This window comes from Sinohyriopsis cumingii, chromosome 1, assembly GCF_028554795.1.
Source record: "Sinohyriopsis cumingii isolate HCF-2022 chromosome 1, ASM2855479v2, whole genome shotgun sequence".
Lineage (NCBI taxonomy): Eukaryota > Metazoa > Mollusca > Bivalvia > Unionida > Unionidae > Sinohyriopsis > Sinohyriopsis cumingii.
In genome coordinates this window covers 31,885,497-31,911,944 of record NC_142961.1, presented here as the reverse complement: position 1 = coordinate 31,911,944, position 26,448 = coordinate 31,885,497, and the positions used below count along the sequence as shown (strand labels likewise).

Here is a 26,448-nt window from a genome sequence, read left to right as displayed (position 1 = left end):
ATATATAAAAAATATTTTAAAAAATTCACAATTGTCCTCTGAAGTCCAGGAAGTGAAATGACCAAGCGGAGCTAGCTTTTTTATAGATGCAGATCTGAAGTAAGACCAAGATGTATACTCTATAACTCATACAAATTCAATTATGCACTAAAATTAAGGGAATGAAAAATTCTTTGAACAATACGTAAGATATACAAGGTCATTTTTAAATGGCTAATATAACCAGCGAGGAAATTTTTGGAAATGTTTTTCTATGCAAAATACAAAACTGTAGAGCGACACCTTTAGCACATCCGAGGTTGATGTCTGCTATCTAGCAATAGAAAAGACCGAGGATCACCGTTTAGGCGAAGTATCCATAACGAGGCTTGGCTTCGTGTTGCCATGTGACCCATCAGAGTGACAACTGTTCGCGGGCTCATTGCATATGGGATTTGTCAACTTTCAGATGATCATAAATGAAGAAATGACTTGAAATTATTCGGAGAAATTGATTGTTGGTATTGGTTGGATTTAAAAAAAGAAATCAATACAATGGCAGCAAAAAAGTTCATTGGTGCGCCATTTGGAACACAGACTGCAAGGTAAGCGGTAATTATGTTGATGCGTGACTACCTTTACAGTAGTAGTCCAGCGATTGTTTGCACGATATTTATTGAATATGCCATAAAGATAAATTTGCAAATTATTTTCTACTCTTTTAATCGAGCAACTAATGCTACGTTTCCTAACCTCATGTAAAGACATTCGCGACTTTTTGTTTCACTAAAAACTCGTATTTTATTTTTGGTGATGGCATAAAAATGTAAATATGGAACTCTATGCCATGTGAACGTCATTCATTTAAAAATAGATAGAAATAGGTAAAGTTAAACATATCGTGAAAATATAGCATGCATCGCTGTCTAAATCTAGATTTTTCTCTCCTCCCTATAACTTTTCCTGACTGTGACATGTTACAATCTTTTCCAAGATCACAGGGTCATTAAACTTGCTTCTTAAGCATATAACAATATCTTTCACTAAAAAACACGCAACAGCCAGCCTCTGTCCTTATCAGATCGTTTCTCCATTTTACCACGCCATTAGACAAACACCGACCTAGTGTGATCTCTATCACTTTACAGGCTTTCTTTGGGAACTATTTACAAAGTTAGCAAAGATACCATGCTACAAATTACCCATGCCTCTGAATAAGCGTGTCCTCACACTAAAACGACAATGTAATTAGATTCTTTTTTAAAGCTTAAAAATATATTCAATATGACTAGATGTTATTAAAGAAAAATCGTTGCGATTAAGGTTCCTTTTTTTTTTAACAATCACACACTGCACATCCAGCCGAATGTTTCAGATTAGTCCTATTTTAGTTTAATGGTTTTCACTTTCAGCACAGTTTTTACTTTTTAAATTTCCATAATTCATACAAAGTTTGGAATTAAAGTTTCTCTCAAAAATGTATATTCTTTTCACCAGCTCAGGCATCAACTTTGGCATCCACTCTGGGTTGTTGGTAATGGGTGTTCCAACACACTACTTTCCATTGGGTATGGCCAAGATAGATCCTTAATTCTGGATGGATCATCACGATTATTGTACCTAGCATTGTCATGCTCATCGATATCATCATCACTTTAATGCATATCTCCATTATCATTGTTATCTCTGACTTTACAGGATTTCATTCTGTACTCACATGAATCACTTGCAATTTGTCTCTATATCCACACTTTATGCTGTATGTCACATCACTGAGTCATTTAGCAACTTGAAATGGTTCCTTCCACCAAGACTGCGATTTACTTGACAGTCCTGTTTTCCCAAACCAAATCACCTTGTTTAAAATGTTCCCATTTCAGTTGACTGTTGTAGAATCTCTTCTGGCATAATATACTTTGGTTAAGGTGATTCCTTGCAAATTTTGATGAGCTAAACGCATTGTCTATGAAAGGTTTTCAACCCAGGTATTTAGAGAAAATATGTATCAGGTGACCATCCAAATTGAATATCAAGTGGAATGGTCACCACTTACCCAGCATCAAGAAATTTGGAGTGAAATTTGTAGACTCTTGGACAGCTGCATGATATGCTATTGTTAAATATGGCAAGTGTTCATCCCCAGTTATCCTGATGTTCATTTAAATATGCAGAAAGCATCACATTGAGCGTTCTGTTGAACCTTGCAACCATTCCATTGCTCTGTGGGTGGTAAGCAGTTGTCCTTGTCTTTTCGATACCCAGTAATCTTCACATTTCTTGGAAAATTTCAGATTTGAATTGTGTCCCTCTATCCAAATGAATTTGACAAGGCATGCCAAATCTGCAGATTATCTCTTCAACAAGTACACTGGCTATGGCAATGGCATCCTGATAAGGCAATGCAAATGCCTCTGCCCATTTAGTAAAATAGTCTCCAATTACTAGAATATATTTATTTCCAAGTGAAGTTTCTGACAACAGTCCCATAATATCCAATGCTATTCTATCCATTGGACTTCCTGACTGGCAGAGTTGCATCAGGGCTCTTCTCATCTTGTCTGGGGACTTTTTTCTTGCACATACTTCACATGTACTACACCAGTCCCTAACATCATGCTGTAGTCCAAGCCAATAATATCCTTACCTGATTTTATTAAGGGTTTTTAAAATCCCATTGTGGCCTCAAGTTTTACTATCATGAGAAAATTTCAATACACTTTTCCAGAGTTCTTAGGGGACAACTGCTTGATGACGTCCCGCTTTACCATCAGATGTTTGGTATCTCCATTGTGAAACTCAAGTTGATCCCATTGAGCCCATAAACTTTTAACTTCATTGCTTTGGCCTGATTCTTCATTCCAGCATGGTCTTATGCCAACAGTTACCCACTGTTTAACTATGGATAGGTCATTATTGCCATGCTGATATTCCAATAGCTTTGATGCCGTATCTGCCAATGTATACATACCGTTATTATGATTTTTGGAACATAAAATACTCACATCAACTGTTTGTAGTGTGGTTTTCTAATCATCTTTTCCTGTGTTTTTAACATTCCTTTGTCTCCCGCATTGTCATCATGGCTTTCTTGATAATGCATCGGCATTTCTATGATGCAAACCTGGTTGGTGTAGGGTTTCAAAGTCATACTGAGCCAGCATCTGGCCAATTGACCTTCTGGGTTCTTTAACGTCATGAGCTAACGCAATGCACTGTGATCAGTCCGAATGAGAAATCATTTCCCATACAAGTATGGCTTGAAATGTTACACAAATTACACTATTGCAAGTAAATCTTTCCGTGTCACTCAATAGGATTGCTCTGATTTTTTACGTTGTCCTACTTCCGTATGCCATGATTTTTCACGACCTTTGTGAACCTGGGAAATTACTGCACTGATTCCATTTTCACTAAGATCAGTATCCAAAATGAATTGTTTTGTCATGTGAGTATTGGTTGCTGTTGTTAACTTAGCTATTAACATTTCAAATGCTTCTCCACACTACTTAGTCCATTTAAACACCCTCCCTGACTCTGTCAATTTATGTAAACATATTTGTTAGTGTAGTCCAAGATTTCACTGCCTCGATTTTTTTCAGGGTCAGTTTAATTCTCTCTTCAGACACTATATGCCCTAAGAATGCCACTTTGTGTGCAAACAAGTGACATTTGGAGGGTTTAAATTTAAGGCCTGCCTGTTGCAATCGAGTGAGAACTTGATGTAGATGGCTTAGCTCCTCGTTGAAAGTTTTACCAAAAATAATTATGTCATCCAGATATATCAGACACGTTTTCCATTGTAAACCTGCTACAGTAGTCTCCATCAGCCTTTCAGAGGTGGAACCTGACTTGTATAATCCAAAAGGCATTACACAAAACTGATTCAATCTATTTGGTGTTACAAAAGTTGTTTTGGGTTTATCTTGCTCTTCCATTTCTACTTGCCAATATCCACTCATTAAATCAAGGGTAGAAAACCAAGATACACCGGAAAGTCGATCCAGTGAGTCGTCTATACGTGTAGAGGATAAGTGTCCTTCACAGTCATTTGATTGACTGCTCTATAGTCTACACAAAAAGGAGTAGTTCCATCCTTCTTACACACCAGCACTATGGGCAAAGTCCAGTGGCTTAATGATGGCTCTATAATGCCTTGTGTTAACATACTCTCAACATGGTCTTCAATTTCATCTCTTGCGTGAATCAGGATTCTTTGTAGCAGTTGTTTTACTGGTCTTGCATCCCTTGTATTTATCTTGTGACATATTTGATTGGTTCTGCCAAGGTCATCTTTTGGATGAGCAAATAAACCGGAGAAAGTACATCAAAGTTTTTTGGTCAACTTTCTTGCATTGGGCCGTTTTAAGACTCTTTTTCACTTCTTGAGATAACTTTTAAGGTGTTCAGGCATTTTGATCATTTCCACTTGAGCCAATAAATCTCCAGAAATATCATCAACATCATTGTCATCTACCGGTACATAAAGACCCATAATAGTTTCAGCATGGACAACTTTTGTTTCGTAAGTAACATTCATGACCCTTAGAGGAATGACATCATTGTATGTAGCCCTAATAAGTACTTTTCCCACCAGAAGTTGCTTATTTTCAATAAATCATTCTTCTGGTTCCACAGTCCCAGTTGAACCGTACGAGTGGTTATTCCCTACTGCTTGTAATTTACATGGAATGATCATTTCGTGCCTTGCAGGGATCGATATTGTCTCTGATAACACAATTCTAGTGCATTCCATCGAATTTGATTTGATCTCATCATTTTACAAAATGGTGTCCCCAGTCATCAAACTGATTCACAAAATCAATTTGGCTTCCAACTTTTCTAGGAAATCCAATCCTAACACTCCTTCTGCTGTCATGTCCATTGTTGCAACGATAAAGCAGTGCTCATGACATTTCTCTCTCAAGGTAAACTTTTCTTTTCCGATTACTTCTAACGGTTTCCTGTCTGCACACAGAACATTCCCAGTAATCTCATGTAACTGAGGTTGATATTCCAGTGCCATCCTCTCGTAGACATCCTTTGCTATCATGATAACTGTAGCACCTGTGTCTATTAAGAAGTTGACACCCATTCCATGTCCAGATCCCAGAAGGTACATCCCAGCATCTTCCATCCTTGCCTGACCAGTTATATTTCTAGGCCTAGAATAATGGTCCCACCCCTGGCCTTTGGGGTGGGCCGACGCTAGTTTTCCGACAGTTTGGGCTTAATTTTTGTACAGTTTCTTTTGAAATGCTCTATTTCTCCACATTTGTAACCAGATCTTCTCTTCGTTCTGTTTTCCCTGAAGATTTTGCTTTCAAATCCTTTAGTAACATCTTGAGGTCTGTAACTTCTCTCTTAAGTTCCTGGATATCACTTAACCCGGCATCAGACATTTTCACAGTTCGTGCATATCTTCCCAAATCCTTTCGCTGAAGTTTGGCTTTATTAAAGGCTTCGATTTCTACTCCAGTCTGAATTGCTCAACATAAAGGGTTTTAGGGCGTGCTTACTTGACAGTGTTTCGAGTAATTCTTCTGGCACCTTGGGATACGCTTGGGAAGTGAGTTGGAGTATTGCTTGTCCCAATTCTGGGAGTATTTCATGTTCCCTTCTCAGGCGACTTTTTAGTTGTACTCTGTAAATTTCTGTTTGGGTTTTTGGTGTGAACCTTCTTTCTAGCGAATTCATGAGCCTGTCATAATCTGGAGTTCCAGATCTCAGTAGCTGTTGGGCCTGACCCCGGAGACTCACTGCTAGATAAAGCCCTTTTCTCTTCTTGAGTCCATTTGATGTTCAATTCCTAGAGTCACACGTGTACTTTCTATTCCAGCTGCCAAATTTTATGATTCTTTCTTGTGCATCCAGCATTGACGAGACGGTCTGTGATTAAGCCGTTTTCATTTATTCTTAAAATTTTCCAGCGTTTGCAGCTACTTTACAAAAAAATAATCCCAGCACTGCCACCAAATTGTGTAGCATGCAACCCAGTCTAGATATTACCATGGACTCTCTTATACTGACCTAACATCTAGATTTTCTCAGATTTTTATGTCCTGCCTTTAACTTTTTCTGACAGTGACATATTACAATCTTTTTCAAGATCACAAAGTCATTAACCTTGCTTCTTAGGCCTATAACAAAATCGTTCCCTTAGGAACAAGCACCAGTCTACTTCTGTCCTTATCAGATCGTTTCTCCATTTTAGAGTGCAATTAGACAAACACTAAGCTAGTGTGATCTCTATCACTTAACAGGCAAGCTTTGGGAACTATTTACAAAATCAGCAAAGATACCTAACAACAAAACTGAAAAGCCAATTTTCATATGTCACAAAGAGGGGACCATAATATAAAATCTATTGCCCATCCTCCCCTTAAACATTTATCACCATTACACAATCTTTAAGTAGTGGGAGTTGTGAATTGCATACAACTTGTGCATATTAAACAGCCTTTCCTCCCCCTACCTGGGTGTGACCTAAACTGCCTTTGGCTGTGATGTGATGGTTTGGAATTTTAAAAGCTATTCCTTTTCATTAACCAATGTTTTTTGGAAAGGTGTAAGAGATTATGCGGTCAATGCAACAGCAGTGTATTAGTTTAAGGAAAGGCTTAATACATGTAGTGAAAAAATGTACATATTTAAATTTGTTTTTGTTTATGGTACACGAAAGCATGTTTTAAAAGACCACTCCTTCTGCCCCCTAAATATTTTCTTTTAAGACAGATGGACTCTTATGACTGGTCATAACACTATATAATGAATAAATATATGTCTTGAGAACTCTGAAGACAGGTAGTCTCATAACAGTGGTGTTTCAAGACAGGTTTTACTTTGCAACTATAATATAAAGATCTTTTCTTAAAACTTACAGTTAAAAAAAAATCTTCTTCTGATCCCTAACACTATACTGAAACTTACATTATCTTTTAAGTTCTTATTAGTGAAAACTCATTGCAACAAGAAGAGCATACAAAGAGTAAAAAAATTGTGTTTTTGATTTGATGACTTTTATAATGTTTTTTAAAACAAGAAATAAATAAAACATACTCTTACCCTGGCATGATTCATCATTATTATACTAAACATTGTTTTTTTCTCCCTCTGTTTCTTTTGTAGGTTTGATGTTGCAGGAGTCCATCCAAAGCAGAAAGTACCAGGTACTTTTACAGAAATTCCATATGACAAGAGATCCACTGATGAGTTGGTGAGTGCTGTTTTTTTCTGTCAATTTTAGCTAATATCTTCAGAGGTACAAATAGTTGTATATTCAAAGACTTAGGTATCACTTTTAACTCATTGTTAAGCAAGACAAATGTTTGAATTAAGAGAATGAAATTAGGTAAAAATATTCTTTGTATAAAATCAGGTAAAATATTTTGATTACATGGATCAATATGTATAGAAAATTAGAGGGTACAAAAATTGCAGAAAATTATGTTAGTTTTAACTTATTTCACCTGTTGCATAAAAATAGTTTTTTTTTGTATATTTGCTTCACACTTTATATGGTCCAGCCAAATAATTGTAGTCCTTCGTCTTAATTCCCTTTCATCTGAAGAATATTGTGTATTGCAACTGATTTTCCTTGACACTGGCTTCTATTCATTATTGTTAGTCAAGGGACTTCACTCTTTTCCATGTTGGCAAAGAGGATTATTCACCCTCATCGTGTGAGGATGGTTGTGACAGAAATAGCATAACAACAGCATTTAGTAGTTGGAAGGTAATGCTTTTCCAGTGACAAGAATTGTGGTAGCATTGATGTTAGTACATGAAAACCTGTCTTGAGAGTACTTTTTAAATTATTGCAAGTCAGATGTGTCATATCTTCACACTTTGCAGGTGAAACACTGCATAAGGCTAAATCTTGATGTGTAGATTTTTGAGTATTTGGAATTCAAAATTTATTGTTGATTGACTTTAATCTGTTTTTTTATGGGAGTTCAGTTAACTAGAATCTATGGATATAGGTCTTCTTGACTTCGTTCATTAGTTTATTTAGGAAAATTTTATTGGAAAGCTCTGATTTTCTATGTGTCATCCTGCTTGAATGTATGTATGTATGTATGTATGTATGTATGTATGTATGTATGTATGTATGCATGCATGCATGGATGCATGTATGTATGCATGTATGCATGTATGTATCCATCCATCCAAAGCTGGCCTTAGGCCGATTGGACTGATGTGCCCAGTTGGGCCATGCACTCACAAGGGACCTGCGCATTAGTAAATTAAAAAAAATATATCTATAGAGAGAAGTAATTTTAAAGCAATGGAAGAAAATTGTAAGCTCAGTATTATATAAACTTGTTGAAAAGTTTATTTCCAAGTGCAGTGCTCACAGGGGACCCCATGCATAAATCCAGGGAGCCCTGCGAAAATGATCCAAATTGGGCCCTGCATTTGCTAAGGCCATTCCTTCATCCATCCATCCATGTTAGTTACTGTCTTTTTCTGATATTTGCCTTAATTCTTTTGGTCTCTCCTTTGACAATTGTAGTAAAATGTAACAATATCCATCTGTTTGTCTGTCATCAGTTTTTAGCTATTTATTGGCCTACCATGAGGCAGAGCATATTATGCACTGTTTTTTTTTCTCTTCAGAATGAGTGATTGCACAAATTCCCTAAAGATAATAAATCCTGCTTTAAAAATATGCAAGCGTACAATAAATTGTACAGCTGAGTTGCTGTTAAGTGTTAAAAAAAAGCACCTGTAACATTATTTAATATTAACAAAACTCAATCTGATTTTAGGTAGGTACTTTCCTTCTAGATCAGCTTAGTGACTATAATGCAACCGAGCAATGACAGTCTTTCATCAATATCTAGTTATTAAAAAAACATTTTACCCACTGCATCAAACAAGGTTATACAATGGTGGTCATGCAGTTTTGGGTATTTGATGATAATGTCTCCTTTGTTATATATACGTGTGCATTCATCAATTATTTTTCTGCACGAATATTAGAATTCTCTGCCATATATAGTTTCCAAACTTTTTGAATGGATTTCACTTTGGGTAAGGAAGTAGGCTATTTATTTTGGTCAGAAGGTCATGTCATTGAAGAATAAAAATAGTTGCTGCACATTAACAGTGTTTGTACATCTGCACAATAACAGTGTTTGTACATATGCATAATAACAGTGTTTGTACATCTGCACAATAACTGTTTGTACATCTGCACAATAACAGTGTTTGTACATATGCATAATAACAGTGTTTGTACATCTGCACAATAACAGTGTTTGTACATCTGCACAATAACAGTGTTTTTACATATGCATAATAACAGTGTTTGTTGTTGTTGTAGGGCTTAACGCCATTTTTCAGCACAAGATAGGCTATACATGGCGGCCAGTATTAATGGTGGAGGAAGAACCTGGAAAACCCCCGGAAAGAACCACCGACCCACGAGAAGCTACTGGCAAGCTTTCTCACATAACCACATTAGCTGAATCCGAGACTCGAACCGACGCAGACAGAGGTGAGATGGCAGTGATCCGTAACGGTGAGCGCATTAGACCACTTGGCCACTCGGGGTCCCAACAGTGTTTGTACATCTGCACAATAACAGTGTTTGTACATTACAGTCCTAGACCAGAATTTGTACATTACAGTCCTAGACCAGACCTTGTACATCACAGTCCTCGACCAGAATTTGTGAATGACTTGCACTTGGGACAAAAAAGAAGCCTATCGATTGGGGGTCAATAGCTCAAAGGTCCAGCTCAGTGTGACTGAAAGAAGAAAAATGGTAGCCTCGCAGTAGCATTTAATTGTTTTCTACATTACAGACCTGTATATGGATGGTTTGCACTTTGAGGACTCACAGTACTAATTCAGTTCCCGTAGTAAACCTATGCAAACACTACGATATTAAAAATTCAATAAATTAAAATTTTTGAATGCTCATGATCAAACCTATATTTGTCAGTGTAGATGAAACCTGGATGTCAGCTGCTTTGTATTGGAAAGGATAAGAGCCACATCATTTTCTGGACCTGCATGTGTTGGAAACATGTGCTTTCAATTCTGCACCAAAGAGTCCAGTGCTAATTTTAGTAATATGTGTTCCAAACTCAAGACTGTTAAAGGACTGAAATTCCATCAATGAAGCAGTGTCTCTATTTTTTTGTCACTTACAACTAGGATAAGCTCTCAAAAGATTCTTTTTCCTAAAACATAACTTACATTATTAACCAATCCTGGTCAGCCAAATCCATATATACTCTATTTTATGTTCACCCATTTCCAGGCTGGTTCCCATTTTTCAATATCATTAGTACCATGTGTCCAATATCCACCTTTGATATTCTTGACAGCCCTAGGAATAGTAGTTCAATACATAAGTAAGCAATGTGCATAGTTCTGCTTGTCAAAGATTATATTAGTAAATATTAAATTATATTGTAAGTTCATGTTCACCTAAAGAGCAATGGTGCATTTCAGGCAACATTTAAAATTTGAGCTTTAAGAAAATCAGAAAAAATGCTAAAATAAAACTGTCTAATAAGAATCATCTTTTTAAATATCACCATCTATTGTTCTTCAATTTAATGCTGAAATATATTACCAGTCTTGTCATATTATTTAATTAATTAGTTAAAGGTCAAGGTCACCATCTATATGTACATGTATTATTAAAGAAAAAGAGATTCAAATGACAAGAATTACCTAAAATACCTCCCAGAAGACATATAATTTAAAACTAAAGCAAGGTAGGCATAAGTCCATTTAAATGCAAAATGTGAACTTTCATAACATTCACTGAAAGGAATTAGTGGGATGCAAAGTCATGAGAGGTCATCACCATTAAGCATGGTGGAAGAGACCTAAGTGATCATATCGGAAACATTATGTTTCAAAATAAAACTTGGAAATATCATATTGCTTACCGTAATTACTATATAAATGGTAAATTGTATACATTTTATATATATATATATATATATATATATATATATATATATATATATATATATATATATATATATATATATATATATTGCTTAGATATAGACCAAAGTGCAAAACATTCCACCTAACATAGTCAAATCTACACACTGTTCCCTCCCCTCCCCCTTCGGGGCCCTGAGTGGCCGAGTGGTCTAAAGCGCTCTCCGTTACGGATCACTGCCATCTCACCTCTGTCTGTGTGGGTTCGAGTCTCGGATTCGGCCAATGTGGGTATGTGAGAAAGCTTGTCAGTAGCTTCTCGTGGGTCGGTGGTTCTTTCCGGGGTTTTCCCAGGTTCTTCCTCCACCATTAATACTGGCCGCCATGTATAGCCAATCATGTGCTGAAAAATGGTGTTAAACCCTACAGCAACAACAACAACAACCCTTCTTGGCAATATTTCATATATCTGAATATGTGTTTAATATCCCACTGAAAGTCACTCTTTGGTTTACAAAAGGTATTAATTTTGCTTGTTGTCCACAAATAGAACCATATGATTGCATTTATAGTGAGGTTAATTGTACTTGCATATGTGTCACTGTATTGCTGTGGCTGTCTATAGGACTCACAATACTAATTCAGTTTCCATAGTAAACCAATGCAAACACCATGATATTAAAAATTCAATAAATTAAAAGTTTTGAATGCTTATGATCAAACCTATATTTATCAGTATAGATGAAACCTGGGTGTCATCTTCTATGTAGAGGAAAGGATATGAACCGTGGCATTTTCTGGACCTGCTTGTGTTGGAAACATGTGCTTTCAGTTCTGCACCAAAGAGTCAAATGCTAATTTTAGTAATGAGTGTTCCAAACTCAAGACTGAAATTCCAACAATAAAACAATGTCTCTATTGTTCCCAAATTTGTCACACAGCAGAAGAATGAAGTGATTTTAAGGTCAGGTCAAGGTCATGGGTGATGTTTAGTGATATTATAGGGCTGTATTAACATCATTACAGCTGAGGTGATAAATTTAGGAATTTGTTTTAGTAGTAAAAAAAGAGATTAAAAAAGATGCATAAATTACACATCTCTTTACCGTATTTTTTCGTCTTCAAAATTACAGTGACGCTAATTCTTTGGCTAACATTCTTCATTCATTGGGGGGCTCCAAGTGACCTAGTGGTCTAAAGTGCTCACTGTTATGGATCACTGCCATCTCACTCTGTCTACATGGGATCGAGTCTTAGATTTGGCCAATGTGGATATGTGAGAAAGATTGCCAGTAGCTTCTCATGGGTCAGTGATTCTTTCTGGAGTTTTACTGGGTTCTTCCTCCACCTTTTATACTGGCTACCATGTATACCCTATCTTGTGCTGAAAAATGGCGTTAAACCCTACAACAACTACAACTTCATTCATCTGAGCTATGTCAGTCATCTTATGCTATTAATTTCAGGTACGTCGCATGGGTCCAGGTTCATACCAGGTGGACCATGGAGGGTTCAGTAAGAAGACTGTGGATGAGAGAGCCAATGGTCCAGGATGGGCACGGGCATATGAGATGGAACGAATGGCAGCCTTACCACATCTACTTCACAAAGAACAATGGGAGATGAAAAGAATGCTGGTAATAAAGTTTAAATGAGATCAACATTCTAATGATTTTGTGATAGTTGATCCATTTAGAGCTATGTTTTATTTTAGCCATGATAACCTGCTCATTACATATCAGTGACTATGGGCAGTACCTTAGAAATTAGTGCATCAATTAGAGCTAATGTTAATGTTACCAACAACTTTCCAATACTTTAATTAATCCTATAAATTGTTATTAAAAAAAGCAGTCAGAAACTTTTGATAACCTCACTATTAATCTGTTTCTTATCACATTTTCTTCTTACCAAGTGCTTATATGGTAACCATCTATGAAAAGAGCATAGTCTTGCATAAGTGAGGGTCCTTAGGCATAGAGTCTTGCATAAGTGAGGGTCCATAGGCATAGAGTATTGCATAAGTGTGGGTTTATAGGCTTAGAGTCTTGCATAAGTGAGGGTTCATAGGCATAGAGTCTTGCAAAAGTGAGGGTCCATAGGCATAGAGTCTTGAAAAAGTGAGGTCCATAGGCATAGACTCTTGCATAAGTGAGGGTTCATAGGCATAGAGTCTTGCATAAGTGAGGGTCCATTGGCATAGTCTTGCATAAGTGATGGTCCATAGGCATAGAGTCTTGCATAAGTGAGGGTTCATAGGCATAGAGTCTTGCATAAGTGATGGTCCATAGGCATAGAGTCTTGCATAAGTGAGGGTTCATAGGCATAGAGTCTTGCATAAGTGAGGGTCCATAGGCATATATTCTGACATAAGTGAGGGTCTGTAGGCATAGAGTCTTGCAAAAGTGAGGGTCCGTAGGCATAGAGTCTTGCAAAGTCAGGGTCTATAGGCATAGAGTCTTGCATAAGTGAGGGTTCATAGAAAGAGTCTTGCAAAAGTCAGGGTCCATAGGCATAGAGTCTTGCATAAGTGATGGTCAATAGGCATAGAGTCTTGAAAAAGTGAGGGTCCATAGGCATATATTCTGACATAAGTGAGGGTCTGTAGGCATAGAGTCTTGCAAAAGTCAGGGTCTATAGGCATAGAGTCTTGCATAAGTGATGGTCCATAGGCATAGAGTCTGGCATAAGTGAGGGGCCATAGGCATAGAGTCTTGCATAAGTGAGGGCCCATAGGCATAGAGTCTGGCATAAGTGAGGGGCAATAGGCATAGAGTCTTGCATAAGTGAGGGTCCATAAGCATAGAGTCTTGCATAAATGAGGGTCCATAGGCATAGAGTCTTGCATAAGTGAGGGTCCATAGGCATAGAGTCTTGCATAAGTGAGGGTCCATAAGCATAGAGTCTTGCATAAATGAGGGTCCATAGGCATAGAGTCTTGCATAAGTGAGGGTCCATAGGCATAGAGTCTGGCATAAGTGAGGGGCCATGGGCATAGAGTCTTGCATAAGTGATGGTCAATAGGCATAGTCTTGCAAAAGTGAGGGCCCATAGGCATATATTCTGACATAAGTGAGGGTCTGTAGGCATAGAGTCTTGCAAAAGTCAGGGTCTATAGGCAAAGAGTCTTGCATAAGTGATGGTCCATAGGCATAGAGTCTTGCATAAATCAGGGTCCATAGGCATAGTCTTGCATAAGTGAGGGCCCATAGGCATAGAGTCTTGCATAAGTGAGGGTCCATAGGCATAGAGTCTTGCATAAGTGAGGGTCCATAGGCATAGAGTCTTGCATAAGTGATGGTCCATAGGCATAGAGTCTGGCATAAGTGAGGGTCCATAGGCATAGAGTCTGGCATAAGTGAGGGTCCATAGGCATAGAGTCTGGCATAAGTGAGGGTCCATAGGCATAGAGTCTGGCGTAAGTGAGGGTCCATAGGTACAGATTCTGGTTGGTTGACAAATTTTTCATTGATACAATGTCCATTGTACTACACAAATATTCACCCAGTGGATTGAATATTAATGGATACTATCTTTTGGGAAATTAATTAAAGTCAATAATTTGTTCACAGACTGTTAATATTAATCAAGTTAACAACTAGTACTCACACATTTTGTCTTCAGTTTAGTTGGTATTGCTTCCCTTCCAAGCAGACTTCAACAAACTAAACTTCCTAGCCAAACTTTCACCCATTAACTGCTGAGGCCAAACCAATCATTATGTTTACACTGATTGATTCTTAAAGGTAGAAATTGTAAATGTTAGCATAGACTTTTTCGTAGACAAAACAAGTCAGTAACTCAACATAGCTCATTGTCTTGTAGTAATAAACAGTCATTACACAGCAGTTGCACTTGTCTGGAACACTATGTCCAGACAGAAGTTTTGACTTGGAGCCAGGGAAAGTTGTATATTTTTTGAAGAGATTGGTACATTTAAAGGAGTGAATTAAGATTCACTGTCAGCATGGTGTCTTGATGATAAAATGTGGAAATAATACTATAAATTTGCAATTTCTCACATTTTATGATATTTTCATTTCCTGATGTAATAGTAAATTTAAATCAGATAGATTCAGATCTTGTTCTCATTTCATACAAGTATATGAGGTGTAAATTTTACCTTTACTTGGTATAGTGTGCTATAGTTTGTTCCACACAGCATGGTGAATGATAACCACATCTGTAGCTCAGTGAATTTTCAGGTTAGCTTCATTAAATTTAGCTAAAAGTAACTAATTTGTTTCAGACATAAAGTATTTTAAGACTATTGAATGGACATAGAGCATAACACGTCTCATCATGGTAAAAAAAAAGTGTGGTCTATTTAGATGAAAATTTTGGATGCTACCATAACCTGTAGAACAACAACCAAGTACTCCATCTCTGCTCTTGCATGCCTCCATGACCTGTACAACATCAAACAAGTACTTCAAGTACTTTATCCCTGCTCTTGCATGCCTCCATGACCTGTAGAACAGCAAACAAGTACTCCATCCCTGCTCTTGCATGCCCCCATGACCTGTACAACAACAGACAAGTACTCAATCTCTGATCTTGCATGCCTCCATGACCTGTACAACACTCAAGTACTCTATCCCTGCTCTTGCATGCCTCCATCAGTTCTGCATACTTGGTTATATTTTCTGTTGTGAGCCTCATCACACCTCTTCTCCAAAGGTACAGTCAACTCAATGGCCATCAGCTTCTTCCTAGTCTCTGACCAAATTGCTACATAAGGACTTATGGACTTCAGGAAAATTTCCTAGAAATACAGTTTCTTTTGACGATCTCCACACATGTACCAAGTTCACAACTCTGCTTCATTGAAGATTCCCCTCCTCTGATGAGGTGTTACTGGTTTCTCCATCTTTTACAAAGATGAAAAATCTTGGCCTGATGATTGATGCTGGTCTTTCCTTTTTTCTCTGCCTCTCCAAGATGTCTGCTAACTCTCAGAAGACCCTGTCATGCCTCCAACTGTAGAAGTTTTGTATTAGAGAAATTAGGCATGTGCTCTAGGCTACCTCTTTTACCACAGATGGTGTACACAGAATCCTCAATGAGGTCCTATCTGTGCAGGTTTCTTGGAGATGGCAAAAGATCATACACTAATCTTGGCAAAAACCAGATCCATAGAGGCTCATCATTCCAGATATTGGACCATGTTAGCTTCCTTTTTAAGACCACCTAGTCCATGCTCTTTGGTTTCCTAATTGGACAATCTTTGGTTGTCAACTCTATTTCTCAACTTTCTGTAGCTTTTTCTGGATGATTGACCTTCTCATAGCTGGGTTGGCTTACTTCCAGTACTGGGTGAGACCAGTGTTTCCAGGCATTGTCTTCCAGATTAGTCTGTTCCCACTTTCTACCAGTTCTAACTTCAATGCCTGCAGAATAGATCTTGTTCTGTGAATGCTTCAACATCATATGCACCCATGCCTAACACCACTGATGTCAGTGGTAGACCTGGTGTAGAGCCCAGCTCCTTTAAATGATCATGTAATTCCAAACCATCTGTGAAGATATTTGTTGATTTATCTCTCTGAGCTCTCCACAGTTGTCATTGCTATCTCATACAGCATGAATTGCCAGACCATTCTAGGCAGTAGTCCATTCTGGTACATCCATGCTTTCAATTTCCCAGGAAGTCTTGATCTGTCAATCTTTAGCATCCCTTCTCTTGTCCAGTTCTTTAGATCACCAAGCTCCTGGATTTACTTTGTTTAAACATCATGCAGGCCAATGATATAGTCTCCTCTAGTGCTGTCAACAACCATCTTGTAACGACATGTCTGTCAGTGGTACACGAATTTACTTTGGTTAGCCTATCCTTGACAGTGCTTATGGCCCTTTTGTCACCCTTTCAGTTTCTTTAATTATGAGTTGCATGTCCATGACAAATATTATAACAGATGGCTGTTTTGCAGATTATGCACATGGCTTTGTAACTAACTCTCAAGTGCTTCTGTATCAATTGGACTCCTAAAATTCAAATTATGTCCAGATGGGATCCATAATTAGGGGTTTATGTTTAGGTACTTAGATCCAATTTCCAAATTATTTACTTGGCCTAAACACTAATGTACCTACAGTAAGTCCTGTTTTGAGGCTATCTGTTCTACACCCACCCACCCCAAATTATGGTTTCTCAATATCACATAAATAAAATAAAAATTGATAAGCACATCAGTGATCTGTTCTTAATGGACTGGTATTTTCCTCAAACAGCTGTCTTTCAGTTCAAGATATATTGTTGGGGCCCCGAGTGGCCGAGTGGTCTAAAGCGCTCTCCATTACGGATCACTGCCATCTCACCTCTGTCAGAGCTGGTTCAAGTCTCAGATTCAGCCAATGTCGGTATGTGAGAAAGCTCGCCAGTAGCTTCTCATGGGTCGGTGGTTCTTTCTGAGGTTTTACCGGGTTCTTCCTCCACCATTAATACTGGCCACCATGTATAGCCTATTGTGTGCTGAAAAATGGCATTAAACCCCACAACAACAACAAGAAGATATATTGTTATTGTTTAAGACTCCTGATTAAATCTTGGCTCTTAAGTACATTTCAGATGTGGTGGTTTAGATGTCTGTAGTTTCAACAATATAATGCAATACTGTCTTGGTTTTTTTATGGTCAGTGAAGACTAACCATTGATTCTATGCCACTACACACTCTCAATCATGAACATTTACATTGTCTACATACACCTACTGTTGGCAAGTAAAGTAGTCAAGTCATAGAAAACATGGTCAACCCATCTCACATATAGAAACATGTAATCAAACTCCTATGCAGTTTTTAAGGTCTGTGAAAAGGAATGCAGCTAAATGTTGACATGTTTTTAAAATAATTATTTTTTTACTTGTTGAATATGACAAAGTTTGATTAAAAAAAGAACTATGTGCTCTTTCTCATAAATATTCCTGATGGGTCTGAAGATAGCATCACAGACGAGATATTTTTATTTCCTGCTTTTTATAAAACAACAAATGGAAATTGGTGATATTAAATTTGGTCTTTAAGCCTTCATTCATTTTGTCCTTATGCCTATCCTTCCATCTTCCTACTTTCCACTTCAGTTTCTGCTCAGTAATTCCCTTAATTATTTGAACCAAATTTGGTATGCATCTTTATATTGATGAGACCTTTGTAGAGTTCAGCTGTAAGTTGTATTCTACATAATAGCCTTGTGTAGATATAACTCCTGATTTATCGTCATACCACTTTTTTTCTGCACAATAGCTACCATAAAGAGCAATTATCATTGGATTTCAACCAAATTTGGTATGCAGCTTGATATTGATGATTTCTTAGCCAAGTTTTGTTTCATTCATACTGTGTTACATTGTCAGCATTTTGCAACATTTATTTTGGCACATTTCTAGCTCCTGGTTGTCAGACCCCTACAGTTTCATTTGTGCAAAGGTCTGTTTTAAATATTTTTAGATTTCAACCAAGTTTGGTGTGCAGCTTGTTTTATAAGACATTGGATGAGTTTTCGTGTTAGCTTTCTGTACCAGCTAATTTTAAAGCCCTCGATTGTCAGACATTCCCACTCTAATTTCCATACAATAACTACCTAGTTATATTTCGATTTCAGACAGATTTTATAACCAGCTTGTTATTGATGATGTCACAACTGAGTTTGATTGTCCACATTATGCCACATCATTTAGAGAAGCTATGGCCCATGACCATCAGGCCCACTCACTTGAATTTTTGGATAACAACCCCTTTATCTTTGAATTTTAATCAAATTTAATACCTTGATAGTAATAGAAACTTGGCTGAAGTTGATTATCAGCTAAAGTGTCTCCTGCTTCCTAATCACTTTCTCTCATTACTAAAAAAAGACTAACAAAATTCTTACCAAGTTACAAAAGACAACTGACTACCTTCAACAATGCAGCCTTCAAGGGCATAGTCTTTCAACAAAAGGGATATTTTTAAACATATCTATATTTACACAAAAAAGGCATAGCCTTTGAACAAATGGGACATTTTAAAAACCTATTTATATTTACACAAAAAGGGCATCGTCTTTTAACAAAAGGGACATTTTTAAACCTACCTATATTTACTGTTTACAATGTTGTTTAAATATAATAAGAAAGAGGTTCTCAATACCCACCACTTGACTGACCCAAACTTCTCCCATTACATATGAAAACTGTGGATTCAAAGTGTTTGCCCCATATCAGTTATAGATTCTATTATTGTTTTGGGAATAAATCACCAATCATCTTTAATAACTTAATTCTGTACTTGAAAATGTTACTACAACTTACTTCTTGCATTGGCATTCTATCAAATTCATTGTATATAAGAGCATTTCTATTGTCTATTCACAGAATGACATATGTGCAGCTTCAGTGTCATTTGCTTTCTGTAGAACCCAAACTTGTGATCCAGAATTCAAAATTGGTGCTATAGTATTCGCACACCCTGTTGTTTGTTTGTAACCCCTTATCAATTTTAAAAAAGAAAAGCATCAAGGATATAAAAAAATGAACTGACTTAGTCATTTTATTCATTGATTTTTGATTTCTAACCTGATTATTGCTAAGGGATCCATAACACTGTGGACTTGTTGGTGCTTGCTGTCCATTTCTGGTTTCTTGAATAGTCCATTTCAGAAAAACTGTGTCATCTGCATGTAGTTTTTGAAATGCGTAGTTATAATATTTGTAAAACAAACTGAACAAATGCATGTAAATAGGAGGAACTCTTGTATACCTGTGTTCATAGAGATACAACTGCAAAATGTACAAATTGAACAAATGCATGTAAATAGGAGGAACTCTGTATACATGTGTTCATAGAGATACAACTGCAAAATGTACAAAATTATTGAGATGATCAAAGATGGTGAACTACATCACATCATTCGCACATGCAAATATGGTGACTGTGTTGGCAAAGAAACTCCTGTTTGGTTCGTAATGCCAAGAAGTTGACAATGTTTGGGACCCCCTAGCAACAATCATATTAGAACTCATAAATCAATGAAAGAATCGAATAAGTTTTGTGCATTTTTCATATCCTTGATGCCTTTCGTTTTAAAATCAGTAGGGGGTTCAAACAATGGGATGGTGTGAGAATAATTTAGCTTAGTATCAAATATTTAGATGAGAGTTTTTGTAGAGTTTACCAAAATGGTTTTGTTTAGTCTTCAGACTGTAATAATGATAATAATAATAATAATAACTTAATGTAAAGAGGAAGCTGATTTCTCAACAAACCAATCTCCCAAGAGGCCTTTTACAGTTACATGTCCATGATGTATGGTGTTCATATTTGGGGTGTTTACATGATGTATGGTATTCATATTTGGGGTGTCTACATGATGTATGGTATTCAAATTTGGGGTGTTTACATGATGTATGGTATTCATATTTGGGGTGTCTACATGATGTATGGTGTTCATATTTGGGGTGTTTACATGATGTATGGTGTTCATATTTGGGGTGTCTACATGATGTATGGTGTTCATATTTGGGGTGTCTACATGATGTATGGTGTTCATATTTGGGGTGTCTACATGATGTATGGTATTCAAATTTGGGGTGTCTACATGATGTATGGTGTTCATATTTGGGGTGTCTACATGGATGTATGGTGTTCATATTTGGGGTGTTTACATGATGTATGGTGTTCATATTTGGGGTGTCTACATGATGTATGGTGTTCATATTTGGGGTGTCTACATGATGTATGGTGTTCATATTTGGGGTGTCTACATGATGTATGGTGTTCATATTTGGGGTGTCTACATGATGTATGGTGTTCATATTTGGGGTGTCTACATGATGTATGGTATTCATATTTGGGGTATTTACATGATGTATGGTATTCATATTTGGAGTGTCCACATGATGTACAGTGTTTACATTCAGGGTGTCTACTACTATGATAAAACATATACGAGGCATAAACAGCTGGGTTTGACATGCAACTGAATCTAAATAATTTGTATATAAATAAGACTTTTAAATTGGCTTCAACAGACTTTACAGACTAACAAAATAATTGAGTTCTCTCTTTTTCTTATAAGGCCAGAAAACTGGGTCCAGGATCTTACAACATCAAAGATTTCCAGGAACTTGAAGATGAGAGGCCTCGTAGTACTCGAGGAATCTGTGCCACCAGGGCGGTCAGATTCAGTGAGCAGTATGCAGTAAGTCACTACTTCCATGCTTAAGGTCTTGTTGAGTCCACATTAATGTGAAGTGGGACATAGCTGTCATTTTTCAGACAGTAGTGGTTGTGGGAATTGTTGACATTTTGTTAAGTTTTTTGTTAAAGGTTTTCATTGGCATATATTTCCTAAACCTTTTGATCATTTCTTGGATTCTTTGCATGAATCTTTATGACACTAAGAGGATTCATTCTGTGACATGTTTTGACCTTTTGATCCAGGTCACAGTCATAAAAAATTAACTGTAATGTTTTTTAATTTGCTTATATTTCATCAACCCCTTGAAGGATTTTCTTTATACTTGGGATAAATTACTAGGAGTGAAGACAATTCAGTCATTGACATACATGCTTGCTCCACTGACCTTGTGGTCAAGGTCATAGTAACAAAAAATTTGTGCTTAGATCTTGTTTAATGGTTTTTCATTAGCTGATATTTCATAAACCCCTGATGGCTATTTTTATGATGACTTATTACGAATCTAATATAGTTCATTTGTTACATATACTTTCATCCTTTTGATCCTTCAGTCTAAGTCTTAGTTTCCTTATTTTTTTCTTCTAAACCCCACGAAGGATTTTCTTCTGATTTGGAAAGAATCATTATAAAACAGACTTTTCATTTTCCAACATGCATGCTTTCCCCTGTGACCTTAAGGTCAAAGTCACACATTTTACATGCTGTGCGTTGATTGCAGACTTGACTCGTGGGCCATGTCAATTATATTTTTGTTGACCAATAAAAGCCCATGATAGTTCATCTTCTGCTTCTTTTATATTTTGGAACTGAACTTTACAATAAAGCATAGTGAAAAAACAAAACTAAATTGCCAATTGATGGAGTCCACAAGATCCAGAATCATCATTTCAAACTCTGATTCAGGTAAACTATATATTTAAACACATCTTTAACTTTGTTTTAACTTGAGTGCATCATAAAAGATTTATTACAGTTATGTAAGTTTCCAGCTAAAAAATTATGGCGCAGTGCAAAACACTTCAATTAAATAGTTTAAATAAATTTATGAAAATATAAAAAATAACCTTTAAAATAAGTAACTATTGCAAACAGGTGACATATATCAAGGTACAGGATGAAATGAGAAACAAACTTGTTTGCTTTTTACTATCAGTCAGCCTAATAATAATAATGTGCCTGGTCTAGGAAGAGCATTGAATATTTCACTAGGGTATAGTTTCATGTGTGAATTTTTTGACAGTAATCTTGTAGATTGACATGTATTTTGCAGACATAAATAATCATTCATTTGACAGAAAAGTTTATAAAAAAGCAGGAAATGATGTTTTAATTGTTTTGATTTTGTTCTCAGAATATGGAAGCATCCAATGAAAGTGAGTTGGGATGTGTGAAGACATCATCTGGGGAAATGGCAAAATTGGCTTCTGTGTTTCATACAGCCTTCAGCAATCCTTGATTTTAAAGGATTGCCATGAAAAGATCCTGAACTTTGAATAAGTTGGATTTATCTATGAACAGACTTTCAATTTGTTTGAAAAGCTCCTTGAATTTCACTCAGAGCTTCTTACCTTTATGTTATGGAACAGTCAGAATGTTAAAATGATAAAATACTGGTGTATAACTTTTTACATTCAGAATTTTTTAATTTATGTATTTTCCAAAAATAATGAATGAATAATTAAAATTGCATGTATTAAATTACACACAGTTTGGTTAGTTTCCAGTAATTAAAGTTGCATCTGTTAAATGGCACACAACATAGGCAGCTTCCAGTAATTAAAATTGGGTGGATTAAATGACACCGTAATTAAAATTGGGTGGATTAAATTTCACACAATATGGGTAGTTTCCAGTAATTAAAATTGGGTGGATTAAATGACATACAAGATGGGTAGTCTCCAGATGAAGTAGCATTGTTTTGATGTAGTGCTGTGCTAATTAGTTGTTTTTCTTCTACTTTTGTACCTTTATATGTATTGATAAAGCAACATACAGATAATGCTCACATTTGGTCAGAACTTGAAAACATGAACGTCCTTGAAAAGTCCTTAAAAAAACAACTTTCTATGGCTGTTTGAACCATGACTTCACTTTCTCTGCATATTTAGCTGAAAAATACATTGAAGTGATTATTTTGCCTGAATTGCCCCATAGCTTGAACTCATTGCTGCATGACATGAACCCATTGCCCCATAGCATGAACCCACTGCCCCATAGAATGAACCCATTGCCTCATTGCATGAACCAATTGCCCCATAGCATGAACTCATTGCCCAATGGCATGAACCCATTGCCCCATGGCATGAATCCATTGCCCCATAGCATGAACCCATTGCCTCATACCATTAACCCATTGCCCCATAGCATGAAACCTTTTGCCTCATAGAATGAACCCATTGCCTCATAGCATGAACCCATTGCTACATGGCATGAACCCATTGCCCCATAGCATGAACCCAATGCCTCATAGCATGAACCCTAGAAGTGTTGAAGTTGTTTGAATTTGATTTTATGGCAGTTATCTATGTGTCAGACCCTTATAAATAAAAGCACTGACAATTATTTGGCCTGCCTATAAATGCCTGTAACTACTGATACTTGCTTAGCCATAAGATTTGACTGATACGTGTGCAATCCATCAGATATTATGACTAACCAGGCACAAAATACTCTATAATTGTCAAAAATTGCATTTATCCCTCCATGTATTTTAGAAATTCTTGCAATTTCATCAACAAGTACTTTTTTACTGTATGAGGATGATGTGCTACAGGCAATATGCTTCAAGTATATCAAAATATGTGCTATGGTAACCTAAATATATTTATGTTGCAGAGTGAAGTTCCTGGACCAGGAACATATGGGAAAGGTGGAATTCCCCACTCAGCTATAGAGGAAAAAGAGAAGAAATCAACCAGCACAGTGGGCATGCTGGATGCTGGCTCCTCTACTCCAAGAAACTTGCCTTCTGTTGTAAGTACTGCAAAACTTTTATGTGGGTGTTTATAATAATAATAACAACAACAACAACAACATAATAATAATAATAACAATGATAATAATAATAACAATAATAATAATAATAACTCTATTTCCAGAGGGTATCCCAGTTAGTTTACAAAACTATTCTTCCCTGAGGTCCTCTATTATATACAGATATTTTGAAGTAAATGTCTAAGATTTGTTGTAGCACAGTTACAGTATTTACAGTTTCATACAAAAAGAAAAATTGAAGGAGAGAAAAAGGTAAAGATAATAGTATGGTATTGTGAGAGCAGAAAAGAGAAGAAAATGGAAGAATGAAAGAATATACTTGCTATCAAGGCGCACATCAGGAACTTTATCTTGTGTGACAGTCTGCAGTGAGGTATCCTTGTAAGAAAAATCCAGATAATCTAGATCTTCTCTGGGCTGTTGTAATCAGATTACTGGGTAGTTGTACTCAGAATACTGGGTTGTTATCAAAGTGTACTGGGCTGTTGTAATCAGATTACTGGGTAGTTGTACTCAGAATACTGGGTTGTTGTAATCAGATTACTGGGTTGTTGTACTGAGAATACTGGGTTGTTGTTATCAGAGTGTACTGGGCTGTTGTAATCAGTTTACTGGGTAGTTGTACTCAGAATACTGGGTTGTTGTAATCAGATTACTGGGTAGTTATACTCAGAATACTGGGTTGTTGTTATCAAAGTGTACTGGGCTGTTGTAATCAGACTACTTGGTTGTTGTACTCAGAATACTGGGTTGTTGTAATCAGATTACTGGGTTGTTGTACTGAGAGTACTGGGCTGTTGTAATCAGATTACTGGATTGTTGTACTGAGAATAATGGGTAGTTGTTATGCTTACTTGTTGAGACCTTTGGTTTAGGTATGATTTAAACCAGCTTAAAGAAGGATTGTTGAACCTGCAACAGTTCAACTTTTGCAGCAGAATTTCATGATCAACAAGATCAAAAACTTTCTTAAGTCAAGTTAAACAATCCCAGTCATATATCCATTTCCTTCAGCCAAAAATCAATTAATTTGGTAAGTTATGTTTGGCACGAGTAGTACTTTCTAAATCCTGGTTGCACTTTATGAAATAGAGAGTATGTTTCAAATAATTTATAGACCTGAATGTCTACATGCTTTTCAAATAATTTTGACAATACAGGTAGAATTGATATTGGTCTTTAATCCCCTGGATCCTCCTTTTCTCCTTTCTTAAAGATAGGTGTAACCTTTGCACATTTTAATGTTTCTGGAAAATAATCACTCATTATATTTAAGTTTATGATATGCGTTAGTGACTTTGTTATTACTGGTGCAGCAATTTTAAGAATTTGTGGACCAATACCATCCAATCCAGAGGATTTGTTACTATTCACCTTAATGAGCATATCAAAAACATCAGCTTCAATAACATTAGCTACTGAAAAATAATTATCATCAGGAAATTTAGCTCTTATAAATAATAGAAGAGCATCAAGTTCAATTGGGATATTAGTCTGGTTCTGAATGCTGTTACTGGAGATGCTTATGAAGAAATTGTTGAACATTTCCACAATGTCTTATACAGATGTTGCTATATCATCATTTTGCTTAAGTCTAAGGGGAAGACAACTGTTCTTGGGTGGGTTCAGCTCTTTTAGATGCTTCCACAATGTCTTGGTACTCTTACTTTCATCAATAGCCTGTTTATAGTAGTTCTCTTTTGCCTTATCTATCAGGTGCTTAGTTTTATTTCTCCACTTTCTATAGCTTTTCATGACTTTTTTCTTGTGGAAATTATCTCTTAGGTGCCTAGCCTCATTGATCTCAGGGGTAATCCACTTGGTTGTAATTTGGTGTTTTCACTCTTTTTGTTTTAATTAGGGCATGCTTGTCTAAGGCTGCATTGAACATCCGATACCATTTGTCTAAGGCAGTGTTGACATCAGCTATATTGCAGACTGATTGGAAGGGTTTGCAAACTAAATCATTTAAGAACATTTCTTCATCAAACTGTTTAAAGTCCCTGTATTGTATTTCAATGTGTTGACCATTTTTAGATGATTTCGGAACATGTCTAGTTATACAGACTAGGTGGTGGTCACTCAGTGCATACACTGGCTTGTTAATTTCACTTATGTTTTCAGGTTTTTTAGTATAGACATGATCAATGATAGTAGCACTTTTATCCCTTACTCTAGTTGGGGTGTTAATTAATTGAGTAAAGTTGTAAGATTCAGAGTTACTTATCCATGTTAATGATGGAGTTTTCATGTAGTCATTGTTAAAATCACCTAATATGATAGTTTCTAAATCTTTCTTTTGTAATGCTTTTTGAATTTGCACCTCAAATCTATCAATCCAATCAGCTGTGGAACTAGGTGGCCTGTAAACTGAACATAAGAGTATT

The 26,448-nt window shown here is 36.5% G+C and overlaps 1 protein-coding gene across 1 annotated transcript in view; it reads left to right on the top strand.

The window, feature by feature from the left end:
• Positions 1-388: 388 nt before the first annotated feature.
• LOC149806648 (ciliary microtubule-associated protein 2-like) overlaps positions 389-26,448 on the top strand; it is a 45,710-nt gene continuing 19,650 nt past the window's right edge. The window contains exons 1-5 of the mRNA XM_089956143.1: positions 389-584; positions 7,105-7,192; positions 12,357-12,527; positions 20,945-21,067; positions 23,903-24,040. Of these exons, the coding sequence (XP_089812269.1) occupies positions 535-584; positions 7,105-7,192; positions 12,357-12,527; positions 20,945-21,067; positions 23,903-24,040 (570 nt within the window). The 5' untranslated portion in view covers positions 389-534. The remainder of the gene's footprint in view (positions 585-7,104; positions 7,193-12,356; positions 12,528-20,944; positions 21,068-23,902; positions 24,041-26,448) is intronic.